General features: G+C 35.5%; 1 protein-coding gene across 1 annotated transcript in view; it reads left to right on the top strand.

Moving 5' to 3' along the window:
* LOC149791984 (MAM and LDL-receptor class A domain-containing protein 1-like) overlaps positions 1–14,203 on the top strand; it is a 14,708-nt gene extending 505 nt beyond the window's left edge. Inside the window, exons 2-7 of the mRNA XM_089969510.1 lie at positions 2,980–3,120; positions 3,210–3,554; positions 4,575–4,721; positions 10,909–11,228; positions 12,157–12,243; positions 14,027–14,203. Of these exons, the coding sequence (XP_089825636.1) occupies positions 2,980–3,120; positions 3,210–3,554; positions 4,575–4,721; positions 10,909–11,228; positions 12,157–12,243; positions 14,027–14,203 (1,217 nt within the window). The remainder of the gene's footprint in view (positions 1–2,979; positions 3,121–3,209; positions 3,555–4,574; positions 4,722–10,908; positions 11,229–12,156; positions 12,244–14,026) is intronic.
* The last annotated feature ends 1,737 nt before the right edge of the window (positions 14,204–15,940 follow it).

The following is a 15,940-nucleotide window of genomic DNA, read 5'->3' as shown; positions in this document are numbered from 1 at the left end:
GCAGCATTAATCACATACTAATTAATGTTCTTCCTTACAGGAAAATTAGTATAAGCATCGAGGTCTTTGACTATTTTGTTGGTTTCCCTCAATGTACAGTTGCACACAAAATAATCAATTTATATCTGGAAATAGTTGAGCAAAGAGTAGAAAAGTGTTGGTTTCTATGCTACAGCTAGTTACGGAGAGTAAAAAAGTGTTGGTTTCTATCCTACAATTAGTTCTGGAAAGAGTAGAAACGTGTTGGTTTCTATGCAACAATTATTTGCCTAAAGGGTAGGAAAGTGTTGGTTTCTATGCTACAATTAGTTACGGAAAGAGTTGAAATGTGTTGGTTTCTATGCTACATTTAATTACGGAAAGAGCTGAAAAGTGTTGGTTTCTATAGTCCAATTAAATATGTATAGAATGGAACCGTACTGGCTTTTATGTTACAAGTAGTAACGGATAGAATGGAAAAGTGTTTGCTTCTACGCTTCTGTTAGTTACGTAAAGAGTGGAGAATAGTTGGTTTCGATGTAGCAAGTAGTTGCGTGGAGACTGGAAATGTATCTATTTATATGCTTCAGTAAGTTACGTAAATAGTTGGAAAGAGTTGGTTTCTATGCTACAATTAGTTACGTAAATAGTGGAAACGTGTTTGTTTATGTTACAATTAGTTACGCAAACAATGGAAAAGTGATGGTTTCTATGTTACAATAACTTACGTAAAGAGTGCAAAAGCGTTGGATTCTATGCTACTATTAGCTACGTAAATAGTGGAAAAGTGTTGGATTCTATGTTACAAAACGTTAAATAAAAAGTGAAAAAGTATTGCTTTCTATATCACATACTGAACCATCGGAATTAAACGAGTATTTTCTGAAACTCATCTTTCAACAAGGTTTTTAGTACATGGTTAATGTTTTATCTATCTTTCGGAGGTATTTGGTACATGCTTTATGTGTCCTGTTTCGGAGGTATTTGGTACATGATTTATGTGTCCTGTTTGGGAGGTATTTGGTACATGATTTATGCATCCTCTTTCGGTGGGATAAGGTACGTAATTTATTTGTCCTCTTTCAGTGGTATATGGTACGTGATTTTTGTATTGTCTTTCGGTAGTATTTTGTGCATAATTTATGTATCCTCTTTCGGAGGTATTTGATAATTGATTGATGTTTAATCTTTATGAGGTATTTGTTACGTGATTTATTCATTATCTTTCGGAGGTATTTGGTAAATGATTGAGGTATTTGTTACGTGATTTATTCATCCTCTTTCGGAGGTATTAGGTGAATGATTGAGGTATTTTTTACGTGATTTATTTATCCTGTTTCAGAGGTATTTTGGCACATGGTTTATGTTTCGTCTTTCGGCGGTATTTGGTACATGATTAGGTTATCATATTCCATAGGTATTTGGTACATGATTAGGTTATCATATTCCATAGGTATTTGGTACATGATAAGGTTATCATATTTCATAGGTGTTTGATACATGGTTTACCTGTTATATTTCGGAGGTGTTCAGCAGATGATTTATGTACCTAACAGCTTTTATGTAAGAAGAACGATTGAACACAAATTGACGCAGTCTTGGAAAATTCTTGCTGAAATGCTCTGCCTCGAACTCTAGCAAGGTTTGCCAGGCAATTTCAACCCTCGGATGGAAACTCCTTCATTGCCTGCATTATCACCATATAAATACATATACCCATCATTGCCTATAATAACACTGTATAAATCTATCTATTCATCGTACCTTGCATTATCACTGTATAGATCCATCCATCGTGCCTTGTATTCTCACTATAAATCCATCCATTCATCGTACCTTGTACTATCATTATAAATCCATCCATTCATCGTACCTTGCATTATCACTGTCTAGATCCATCCATCGTGCCTTGTATTCTCAGTATAAATCTATCCATTCATCGTACCTTGCATTATCACTGTCTAGATCCATCCACCGTGCCTTGTATTCTCAGTATAAATTTATCCATTCATGGTACCTTGCATTATCACTGTGTAGATCCATCCATCGTGCTTTGTATTCTTACTATAAATCCATCCATTCATCGTACCTTGTACTATCACTATAAATCTATCCATTCATCGTACCTTGCATTATCACTGTCTAGATCCATCCATCGTGCTTTGTATTCTCACTATAAATCCATCCATTCATTGTACCTTGTACTATCATTATAAATCCATCCATTCATCGTACCCTGTATTATCACTGTATAAGCACATCAATCCATCCATTGTATACTGCATTATTATTGCATAAATCCGTCCAGCCATTGTGCCACATACAATGACATACAAACATACATCTTTACATTTTCATTTTTTTAATTCTTTGTGCATCCTTTATTTTTAAAAAAATCTTTTATATACTCCCCTATTCCTGTTATGTTACTAAACCAAATAAAATCCAGAAATTTTGAAGTCTGAATGATGTTGATAAATCTTGCTACTTCTACAGAGAGAGAGAGAGAGAGAGAGAGAGAGAGAGAGAGAGCAGTTTTAACTAATAAGATTTGAACCCGTTTCCACGGGTTAAACATCGCCACGCTTGCAAGCAGCACTTTCCATACCCGCTAAACAAAGGGCAGATCCCCAAAATAGGAAGGAAGGAACTAAGTAATGGATATAAGCATTCGTGCACAACAGACACACTCGCATGAGAGTTATTGATAAATTGCTGGATCGCTATGCGACTGCGTCTGCTACGCACGAATGTCTACGACCAGGCTCCATCCATTTGGGGATGTGCGCTTACTTGAGGGTGCATATGTGATTCAGTCAGTGTTTTAATAATAATAATAATAATAATACTTGTAACTGTATTGCTATTTGCAAGCCTCACTAAAGATTTGGTGATTTCACTTTTAGAGGTAAACGACTCATGGCAGCAGTTGGAATAATAAATATATCTCCAAAAGACCAATTTATTCATTGATTACGTTTTTGCTGTTTCTATTTTCAGGCCCTTCTTTTGATTGTAATTTCGAGGATGGCCTGTGTGGGTGGATACAAGCAACAAACGACATTCTTGATTGGAAAGTAGGAAGTGGGCCGACTAAAACCTACTTTACTGGACCTAAAGGAGACCACACATTCGGAAATTGTAAGAGTAATGTCGAAATATGGCACGTGATATAATTCGTTTATTTATTTATTTATTTATTTATTTATTTATTTATTTATTTATTTCAGATCTTGGTCAGTACCTGTATTTAGATTCGACCGGATCAAAAGCTGGGGATAACGCTTTGCTCCAAAGCCCATTCATGTTGCGTGGTGCGGATTCCTGCTTTCAGTTTTGGTATCATTCGCTAGGTGTCACTGCTGGCACTTTGAAAGTCTACATTAAGGTGGGAAGTGCAAGATTTCGATTGATCTGGAACATCTCCGGAGATCAAGGCGATCAGTGGCACATGGCCAGATTAAACATTTCTGTTCAAAATGACTATCTACTGGCAATGGAAGCAGTGAGGGGTTCCGACCAATTTGGAGACATAGCTATTGATGATGTAAGGATTATTAAAGGACGCTGTTCAGGTATTTCCACACTCCAGCCCACTCCATCCCCATTCCTCCCCACTCCATGCTCAGTCCATCCCACTCTACTCCCTCTCCATCCCCACTCCACCTCACCCAAATACAAAAAGCAATAAACGTCTTGACTAGGAACTTCATTACTCTGAAAGTGAAATTAATGAACCTACAAAATCGGATAACTTCACTTGTGCAAATAGATTCAAGACATACTATATCAAAATCAAATCAGACATGGCGCTAGTTGACAGACGTTTCACTACTTAATAGATAGAACGTTTTCGTCAAAATGACAATTAAACATCAAGATTTTCCTTTTCTTCAACAAAATACGTCTTTATTTCTTTTCGTTTCATAGTTCCTTTTTGTGAATTTAAAATAATTAAAAATTAATTGTCATGTTTTCAACAGGACTCCCACCGCGAGTTGCTTTAATGTAACGGAGTTTCATGACGCGTTCTCTCCACCTCTAACAAGATTATGATAACGTCGAGGATGTTAATAATGGTGATGATAACCTTAATGACAAAAATGATGTTGATGATGAAGATGAGGAGGAGGAGGAGAGTAAAATGCTGTTCTAAAGAAGTTAAATTTATTACACACGTTCCACGCATGGGATCTGGTCTTCAGTACTGATCAGTGAGAACAACTTAAACTAATGCTACCTGTTCGTAGACAGGGCCGACAATGGGGGAGGGGCACCCGGAGATATAAGGGGGCTCGGGTAGAACAACACCTTTTAATTTGTAAAATAAAAAAAAAAATGAACAAGAACTGGGAGAGGCCCGAGTGTTTCTTATCCCAGGGCTCGTGATCACTCTCTGTGGCCCTGTTCGTAGACAGCTCATGGTATGGAATTAGTTTGAAAATATTTAAATGTTCTACATACAGGAGACACGCTAAAGCCTTAAGACGAATTTCGGTACAAAAATCTGCAAGGTGATACATTCTGTCACATTCATTGAAAAGAGTTTAAAAGAAATATTAGCTGCAAATCATATGACTAATACATCATTTCAGATGCTGAAGAATACCTGAACTGCGATTTTGAGTCTGGTCTTTGTGCCTGGAGACAGGCGCGTGATGACCAATTCGATTTTTTGTGGCACATGGGCAAAACGCCATCGTCCGTAACAGGCCCTGATACGGATCACACGTTAGGGACCGGTACGTATGGCTATTCGTAAATTATATATCAAACAAGTGAATATCATGTGAAGTTAGAAACAATCAGTTTAAATACTTTATTTATCTACGTATAACATCTATGTAAAAAAGAAAATCATGTGGTGAATTTAATCCGTAGAAGTCCGTGATGAAAATAATTTATTTCGCATCCTTTACAGTCTGACCAGATGCAAGGATTTTTCCAAATTATACGGCCTCAGATCCCTTTTATGTTTTCCATATAGTCCTTATATTTGTTGTTTAGTACTGAATTTTCACCGTGTCCAAATCCTAGTAAATCATTTGCTAATCTAAAATATCTTGAACAAAATGAACTCACGGTGAACTTCTTGTAATTGGTTAACCGGCAGAGCTGGACTGTAAACAAAACAACGTGCAGTATGTTACAGAGTTCACTTCCTGACCAGCAACTACGCCTCTGTACTCACTTTGCACTGTTGCCAAAATACACGCAAATAATCGCGCTACAATGCTCATATTCTAGACAATCAAAACTTTCCTTTAAACCAATATCAAGAATGCCTAAATCTGCCGAATGGAACACCACCAAAATGACAATCAATTGCTCTAAAAATAGACTGGAACTACCTTCGTCGGTGCTGAAACGGAAGTAATAATTGTTGCCTAAGTCCATATTGATCTTTTGTTCAGTATGCGTGTGTGGCGGGCTACGGGTAATAAAACTGTACTTCTGTTGCACACACACACACACACACACACACACACACACGCACGCACGCACGCACACACACACGCACGCACACACACACACACACACACACACACACACACGACGATGACTCATATTTAGCTACTAAAATGTTTTGAAAGCAGGACATTAAATATATCAGTTAAAAGTTTTGGGCCTACTGTTTTTGCTTGAACGGTTTTGTTATTTATTTGAATATATAACTATATAGATGAGGATTGATGACATAAGCTACACGTCACGTGACGTAGCAATTTTAGCGGTGATGTTCAGCCAGCATATATGACAATTCGTGCCTGTACTAATTTCTGATAAGCAGATAGAGAATCGAACTCGCAATCAAATTGTCGCTAGATTAATACCAGCCCAGGGCAGCAGTGGGATAGGCACTGAACTCCCATTCCTTTGACATGATATAATGTTTTGAAAGTGCCATCAAAACGCAGTCGTACAACCAACAGCTTGACATGACTGCATGCAATATCTAGCAAAAACACTTTATTTGAATTGTTTAATGAAGCACTCGTTCATTACAACACGCCGAGAATTATTTTGGTTTTAAAGATACCGCCCTGCCCAAAATAACCTAAATAAAATTTTCCGTAAATAAAGACTAAGTCGATTTATGCTGCCACGTAATTCAACGATTGCCCATTATTGTTATATTAACTTACTCAGATCAATGCTGCTGCAACTACTGCTACTACTACTGCTACTACTACTACTACCAATAATGTATATGTGTATATATATATATATATATATATATATATATATATATATATATATATATATATATATATATGAGTCCATTATATCCATCGTTATCATATGGTAGGGTTATGCCTTGTGAACTGTATATTCATCTGTGGATATGTTATGGATGGGCTGCTCACAGTTCGTCTAGCTTACTCTCGATTTATTAAAATGTTGTCTATATATGACAGTAAGTAGTCATCAGTAACTATGGAAAATATTATGCGCCCAAATATTTTGTCTGGTCATGCCTAATGCAAGGTTTTATCAATTTAAATTTAAATAGTTTTAATAAAAATAGGAAAGAGAGAGAGAGAAAAAAAAAAACAGTTATAGGTTTATTAATTTTTCGTTGCATTTTAAGCAATTAGTGCAGAGTAACTGTGAAGCCTATACGTTTTTTTCCTTGGCAAGCTATCCGACACGGTCACAATATTAAACACCGTCTTCGGTCTTACAGTATTATATAGCGGTTTAGTGTTAAGCTGGGGTAACAAAAGCGGCTTTAGTCACAAACCGTATGTAACAATCACAGTGTCATGCATCGACATTTTGTAACATATTCTAGAGCAAGTGTAAGTATGTAGCATGGTTTGTGTACAGACATCTTTAATGACCTTCCCTCTTGTTGGGAGCCGCGATGGCTCTGTCGTTAGCTTGTTATACTCACGAACGAAGGGTGCGAGTTCCAGTCCTACAATCGGACCAGCCTGTGCCAAATACTGTGTTCTGTCTATGGCCAAGAGACATTTATTCTAATTGCCTCGGTACTAAATAACCTACTTGTGTTGTTATGCCCTAAAGCACCAAGCTAAACATTGTCTGTTATAAATCGAGGACAAAGAGAAACACGCCAAAAACACATGCCCTTACGCACTTACACACCAAAAGAGTGCATACTATTTTGACAAGGTTTCCTTGATGTCGACTTTGGAGAGTTTGGCACACTGCATAAGCGATGTTTGCAAAGTTAAGTCATGCATACTAATTTAGACTTTTAGACTGACAGTAGTTTAGACGAACCGATAAATTAATACCACATCAAAAGAGTTGATTCACTGATAATGCTTTGGGAAAAAAAAGTGGGTTCATTATATCGCTGGCAGAAGTAAAAGTAACTTTCACATAACATCGTACAAATGCTATTTATGTGGTCTTGTTCTGGCCAATTTGCACTGCTTTACTTTCAAATATTTTCCTGAATATCTAGTTTACAGCCATTCTCATACTTTAGAATAGAAGTCAAACCTTTAGATTCTTAAATAAACTGGTAAAATTCAACATGCTTATGTATGGTAGAAGTCTCTAAACCTAAATACATGTACCTTCAACAAACTATACTCAAACTATTGCTTTCTGGTTGACATGACCCGGATCATTGCACTAGCTAGTTCTAATGTGTTGACACGTAACTTCAACAGACGGTTCATATTTTTTTTTTATTCGATGGAAACTTCGGATTTACTCTAACATTATCGTTAGACAGTCCCGTTTCTACAACTTAACCACAAAAATATATGCATTGTTGCAAACAAAGTTCAAGGAATCCGCACATCTTAAAAACGCACAGAAGAGCCTTGTACCAATAGTGTAGCCTTGTACCAATAGTGTAGCCTTGTACCAATAGCGTAGCCTTGTACCAATAGCGTAGCCTTGTACCAATAGTGTAGCCTTGTACCAATAGCGTAGCCTTGTACCAATAGTGTAGCCTTGTACCAATAGTGTAGCCTTGTACCAATAGCGTAGCCTTGTACCAATAGTGTAGCCTTGTACCAATAGCGTAGCCTTGTACCAATAGTGTAGCCTAAAAGATCAGGTAGATACGTTCATCAACAAGTAGTATTATTCCAGATCAACTACGTTTCTATCAACATAGTTTAAAAAAAAAACATTCAAGACCAGAAATGGCGTTGGTCATTACAAAACATAAACGTTCGAACTGAATTGAAAGAATGAACCATATGCTCCGAAATATATGTATTCCAAATATATGTAAACGGATATGCGTTCAGTACTTATGTTGCAGAACAGCACACTCTCTTTCACAACACGCCCTGATTAATTGAAAAGTATACATTTATTTTGATTGTTTCTTTTCTTTTATTCATCTTAAGACACTTTGTAATGTAACAAAATCATTCAATGTTCACATCAAGATACTTTGTAATGTAACAAGATCATTCAATGTTCACATCAAGATACTCTGTAATGTAACAAGAGCATTCAATGTTCACATCAAGACACTTTGTAATGTAACAAGATATGTCAATGTTCACATCAAGACATTTTGTAATGTAACAAGATCATTCAATGTTCACATCAAGACATTTTGTAATGTAACAAGACCATTCAATATTCACATCAAGACACGTTGTAATGTAACAAGATCATTCAATGTTCACATCAAGATACTTTGTAATGTAACAAGATCATTCAATGTTCACATCAAGATACTTTGTAATGTAACAAGAGCATTCAATGTTCACATCAAGACACTTTGTAATGTAACAAGATATGTCAATGTTCACATCAAGACATTTTGTAATGTAACAAGATCATTCAATGTTCACATCAAGACATTTTGTAATGTAACAAGACCATTCAATGTTCACATCAAGACACTTTGTAATGTAACAAGATCATTCAATGTTCACATCAAGACACTTTGTAATGTAACAAGATCATTCAATGTTCACATCAAGACATTTTGTAATGTAACAAGATCATTCAATGTTCACATCAAGACACTTTGTAATGTAACAAGATCTGTCAATGTTCACATCAAGACATTTTGTAATGTAACAAGATCATTAAATGTTCACATCAAGACACTTTGTAATGTAACAAGATCATTCAATGTTCACATCAAGACACGTTGTAATGTAACAAGATCATTCAATGTTCACATCAAGACACTTTGTAATGTAACAAGATCTGTCAATGTTCACATCAAGACATTTTGTAATGTAACAAGATCATTAAATGTTCACATCAAGACACTTTGTAATGTAACAAGATCATTCAATGTTCACATCAAGACACGTTGTAATGTAACAAGATCATTCAATGTTCACATCAAGACACTTTGTAATGTAACAAGATCTGTCAATGTTCACATCAAGACACTTTGTACTGTAACAAGATCTGTCAATGTTCACATAAAGACATTTTGTAATGTAACAAGATCATTCAATGTTCGCATCAAGACACTTTGTAATGTAACAAGATCATTCAATGTTCACATCAAGACATTTTGTAATGTAACAAGATTATTCAATGTTCACATCAAGACACTTTGTAATGTAACAAGATATGTCAATGTTCACATCAAGACATTTTGTAATGTAACAAGATCATTCAATGTTCACATCAAGACACTTTGTAATGTAACGAGATCATTCAATGTTCACATCAAGACACGTTTTACAGTAACAAGTTTATTGAATTAGTTCACAGCAAGCCACATTTTACAGTAACAAGTTCATTGAATTAGTCCACATCAAGCCACGTTTCACAGTAACAAGTTCATTGAATTAGTTCACATCAAACCACGTTTTACAGTAACAAGTTTATTGAATTAGTTCACAGTAAGCCACGTTTTACAGTAACAAGTTCAATGAATTAGTCCACATCAAGCCACGTTTTACAGTAACAAGTTTATTGAATTAGTTCACAGCAAGCCACGTTTTACAGTAACAAGTTCATTGAATTAGTTCACATCAAGCCACGTTTTACAGTAACAAGTTTATTGAATTAGTTCACAGCAAGTCACGTTTTACAGTAACAAGTTCATTGAATTAGTTCACATCAAGCCACGTTTTAATGCACCAAGATCATTCAATTTTCAGTTTAAGACACGTTTTGATGTGACACGATAATTCAGTTTTCATTTTAAGACACGTTTTAATGTAACACGTTCGTTGAATTAGTTCACCTTAAGAGACGTTTTAATGTAACAAGTTCATTGAATTAGTTCACCACAAGACATGTTTTGATGCAATAAATCATTAAATGTTTACTTTAGGACACGTTTTAATGTAACATGTTCATTCAATTTTCAGTTTAAGACAGGTTTTAATGTAACATGTTCATTCATTTGTCAGTTTAAGTCACCTTGTAATGTAACAAGATCGTTCAATGTTTAGTTTAAGACACGTTTTAATGTAACATGTTCATTCATTTGTCAGTTTAAGACACCTTGTAATGTAACAAGACCGTTCAATTTTCAGTTGAAGACACGTTTTAATGTAACATGTTCATTCAAATTTCGGTTTAAGACACGTTTTAATGTAACATGTTCATTCATTTGTCAGTTTAAGACACCTTGTAATGTAACAAGATCATTCAATTTTCAGTTTAAGACAGGTTTTAATGTAACATGTTCATTCATTTGTCAGTTTAAGACACCTTGTAATGTAACAAGACTGTTCAATTTTCAGTTGAAGACACGTTTTAATGTAACATGTTCATTCAATTTTCAGTTGAAGACACATTGTAATGTAACACGACCGTTCAATTTTCAGTTTAAGACACCTTGTAATGCAACATGCTCATTCAATTTTCAGTTTAAGACACCTTGTAATGTAACATGTTTATTCAATTTTTAGTTTAAGACACCTTGTAATGTAACATGTTCTTTCGATTTTCAGTTTAAGACACGTTTTAATGTAACAAGATCATTTAAATTTTCTCTTTCTGCAGACAAGGGACATTATCTGTACCTTGAATCGGGAGGGAGGAATTTCACGGACGCCGCAAGATTGGAGAGCTCACTCATCACCAACTCAACTCCTAAATGCCTCCAATTTTGGTTCCACATGTACGGCGTGGACGTGTACGAGCTGAACGTGTACCTAAAGACCGAAGACACTTTAGGGAAACCTGCCTGGACGCAAACGGGGCAGTTAGGAAATATGTGGGTCCTGGGTTTGGTCAGTTTACAGAAAAGTGTGCCTTATCGTGTTGTAATCGAGGCCATGCGAGGGCCATTTCTCAAGGCAGACATAGCCATAGATGACTTGGTAATTAGTGATGGAAACTGCTTTGGTACGTAAACAAAGTACAAATTGTTTATTATTTTTACAGCATTTCTTAATATTTATTTTATCAATACTCAGTCGTTGGATGCTATCTTAAACAAAAATGAACCCATGGGTACATGGATCTCTCTGTCTCTGTCTCTCTCTCTCAGCATGAAAATATGCATATTAAAAATTTGATACAAGTCTTAAAACTGGTGTTTCATTTCTTTTACTGCCAGAGTTACGGTTCTTTTACTGCCAGAGTTACGGTTCTTTTACTGCCAGAGTTACAGTTATGTGACAAAGGTTAGCGCTATCTTTCATGATAGTACAGTCGTGTAAACTACAATTTAATGTGCTAATCTCACTACAACTTAATGTGCTAATCTCACTACGATTAAATGTAATATATCACTACAATTAAATGCGTTAATCTCACTACACTTAAATGTGTTGATCTCGCTACAATTAAATGTGCTAATCTCGCTACAGTTAAATGTGTTAATCTAACTACAATTAAATGCGTTAATCTCATTAGAATTAAATTTGTTAATCCAACTACAATTATATATGCTAATCTCACTACAATTATATGCTTTAGTCTATACAATCTCTGCTTTCATTCTATACATCATCGTTAAGAGTGTTCACGTGCAAAAGCTCGTCACTAACCAATAAATGACTAGCAATGAAAACATTATATAATTTCATTTTATAATCGAAATATATTAAGTAGTGCCCTCTCTCTCTCTCTCTCTCTCTCTCTCTCTCTCTCTCTCTCTCTCTCTCTCTCTCTGTGTATACCAATTAGGATTACGACTTTTAAGATAATGATAAAAAACATGCAAGGACATTAATATGGTTTTGTTGCATGATCTTGATTCTTTTCTTATCGGTATGCTTTGCTTTATTGCTTTCTATTTTGCAGATTGCAATTTTGAGTCCAATTTATGTAGCTGGTCACCTAATAAAACAGGTTTTGTTTGGACTCGTGCCAGGTGGAACGACACAAAGGGTAAGATTTCATTTCATTAGAAACGTTAATTCTTATCTTACAAAATGCGATATATATATATATATATATATATATATATATATATATATATATATATATAGAGAGAGAGAGAGAGAGAGAGAGAGAGAGAGAGAGAGAGACAGACAGACAGACAGACAGACAGACAGAGGGAGATAGGTACGTATATACATAGGTTGGTCGGAAAATATTTGAGGCTCAGGTTGATACACTGCGAAAAAGATAAACAAAGAAAAACAGATTAAGCAAAAGATAAACAGATATAGAAAGCTATACATGTTAATGAGTCAGACAATCCGATTTAATATTTTCTCCTTCTTTGCATTTCAGGGAGCAACTATTCATTAATACTCCTGCCACAGAGGAATCAGTCTGTACAAGATACGATGGAGTTGCCTCCCATTTTCAGTGACGCAATTCATTGCCTAAAATTCAGATTTATAATGACGCAAAAATCAGGCATTCTCCGTGTCTCTCTAACGAGTCGAGGAGATTCTCGTGAAATCTGGAAATTCAAGCCAGACCGAGAGATGACATGGCAAACAGTAAGTCTGGATATAAGCAGACAAGTCAAATACCAGATCGTGTTCAATGGAAGTCTTGGAATTAATGACAAGGGGATAATTGCCATTGATGACGTCACAGTGACCCCCGTTTCATGCTTCAGTAAGACTCTAGTATTGAATATCATATACTAAATACATGAATCCAGATTATTGTCTGTACAATATGCCAAAAGATGCGTGGAGTGGTTGTCATACTGTCATTAATGTGGTTTTGTGTGTCATTAGATCGGTTGTGACAGTATAATATTCCGAAAGTGTGCAGCAGATGTCATACCGTGTGATTAGATTGATTGTGTGCGTGTCATTAGATTGGTTGTGGGTGTACAATATTCCAAAATATGCGTACAGTAGATTCCATAGTGTTATTAGATTGTGTGTTTGTGTGTGTGTGTGTGTGTGTGTGCGTGCGTGTGTGTCATTAGATTGGTTGCAAATGTACACTATTCCAAAAGATGCCTGCAGTACAGTAGCTGTCATATTTTCACATCCGATTCGTTGTCACTTTACAATATACAAAAGATGAGCGCAGTGGCTGTCATAATGTGTTATTAACATGGTTGTGTGTGTGTGTGTGTGTGTGTGATTAGATTTGTTGTGACTATACTATTCTAAAAGATGCATGCAGTAACTGTCATATTGTGTCATTAGGTGGGTTGTAACTGTACAATATTCCAAATGATGACAGCAGTCGTTCTCACAGTGTCATTTGACTGGTTTAATAAATACAATTTTCAGTGAGCTAATTTCATAACATTGCCAGTATAAATGGCGTTGCAAACCATTCACATAACGTTTTGTATTATATGCTTTACGTGATATTATGGCGAATATACATATTAAGGTTATAATCTTTATATATTTAGTGTGATGAGATTGATATTATCTAATAGCAATGTCCGGATGACTTGGGATCCATCTTAATCTAAAATGTCTACTGTACGTAATGTTAAGTATTTCAAACTGCAAGTGTCCAGAGAAGTAGTTTTAATCGCAGAGAAATATGTAAACAGGCTTAAATTAAAAATTTTGTGGCAGGATGTGCAAACCTCAACAACTTTATACTTTTCTTGGGGGCATGTTAAATACTACAACATGTTACTTTTCAAGGTCCGTGCTATAACCCCCACCCACCCCCACCCGCGGAAACAAACCCCATTATTCATCATCTTAAGACAAATATATTTTTTTCTAAATTTCAGACTGCGATTTCGAGAAACCAGGTTGTTTCTGCTCCATTTACACTGAAAACCGTCCCCAATGGACTTGTGTACGTCCTTCCTCGCCGTTCATCCCGAATGTGCAGGACAGTTTTCTTCACAGTGGTTCGGGTTATCTCCAGCGCTCACCTTTATCCTCAGAAGATAAGGCTAGTTTGAGTGGACCCGTGACGTCAATATCAGGTCCAGCATGCCTTCGCTTCCGGTATTCCTCGCCACTCCTTGCAACATCTATACCCGTGCTTCGAGTTTATCTACAACCTTTAGACAGAATGGTGCCACTTTTGCTGGGAAAATTTAATGGAACAGAAAACCTGTGGAAATCAGAACAGATGGAAATACAAACCAACGAAGTGTTTCTGATTTTGTTAGAAGCGGCGAATACTGTGTCGATCGATGATATCTCGATGATGATAGGATCTTGTATAGGTGTTTATCTTCACATATTTCCGTAACTAATTTCATAACAACATCCCACATCTGTTTATTAGGGACCGAACATTTAATTACAGGGGAGGGAGGACTGGGACTTTTGGAAAAGGAATTTTCGTCCTTATCAAATTTTGAACGAAAAATTATTGATATGATTATATAAAAAATCTATTCTAGCTATCAAATTGGATGAAAAAATTATCTTGAAGTAAAAGCAAAAATATACCCTGACTCAGCAGAAAATTCCAGGTCCCTCCCCAACCCTCATCTCCGAAAATGGAATTGTTGGACCCTCGTGTCGTGTATCTTTCTTTGTTTTGTTTTCTTGCTTTTGTTTTCCCATTTCTTTGATTTTTTAATGTAGAATATTGTTTTAAATTAGATCCAAGAAATCTTGTTTATCATGGCTTCCAGCGTGATTAAAACGTTGTTTGCAATGGACAAGATTTATTTCAATTATAATTTTTGTTTCTCCTTATACTGTAGTTTGGAACAATTATATACTATTAAACGTAATTGATTTATGTCGATAATAAACACATTGTCGTTTATTATAACATCGTCGATAATAAACACATTGTCGATAATTGACCTTCGAACACGAAAAGTACACGAACACAAAATATCAAATTCACTTACCAAAATGGTCAGTTATTGACACTTGTGACCACTTCGAATCTAAACTGGCAAATATAGTTGATTCTCACATCTTTCCACCCATAAACTCATGTATGACAAAAATACTAACATATAGATAAATATAGTCGGTATATTGTTCCACCTTTGAAACTAATCAGACTGATTCAGTCTTCTTTCCTATCCCAGAGTGCGAGCAAGATTTACCTTAAGTTGGAAACGTTTTCTTTGCATTTCTCGGTTACATAAATTTGCAGTCTGTGGGTCCATGTAATATATTAACTAGTTATTCATGATAATCAAAGAGGAAAAACACAAAAAACAAAACTGTCAAATTCATTTACCAAAGTTTGAGTTTTGAAAACGCTATTAACTAAAGAAATACTCATGTATATACAATAGTTTGTTCTTGCTTTGAAACCATGTAAGAAAGCAAATCTGACGGAATCTATCATCGTGAAGACTATATCTAGCATTTTCATTACCTGAGAGAATCAACCTGATAGAAAAACTAGCAGATATTGAGAGAGAGAGAGAGAGAGAGAGGAAGGGAGACGTATGCATACAACAAACCTGTTCTTACGAAATATACGTTCATCCATCTATGAAGCACTCGTCTTATTTTAACTGTATTTTTATTCAGTTACAAGTCTTACATTTTCGTTATTAATTTTCGTTATTATATAATTATTTTAATCCAGTAAGATCAAGGACTGTTTCCGGTTTATTTATTTGTGAGGTTTATTTATTTGTGACTTGCAAGGCCTAAAATATATATTCTTATGGACATTTTCTTTTATAGATTGTGATTTTGAGTCTGATGCTTGC

Source organism: Sinohyriopsis cumingii, chromosome 9 (assembly GCF_028554795.1).
Source record: "Sinohyriopsis cumingii isolate HCF-2022 chromosome 9, ASM2855479v2, whole genome shotgun sequence".
Lineage (NCBI taxonomy): Eukaryota > Metazoa > Mollusca > Bivalvia > Unionida > Unionidae > Sinohyriopsis > Sinohyriopsis cumingii.
Note: the sequence above shows the minus strand (reverse complement) of the source record. Positions and strands in the feature narration are given on the sequence as shown.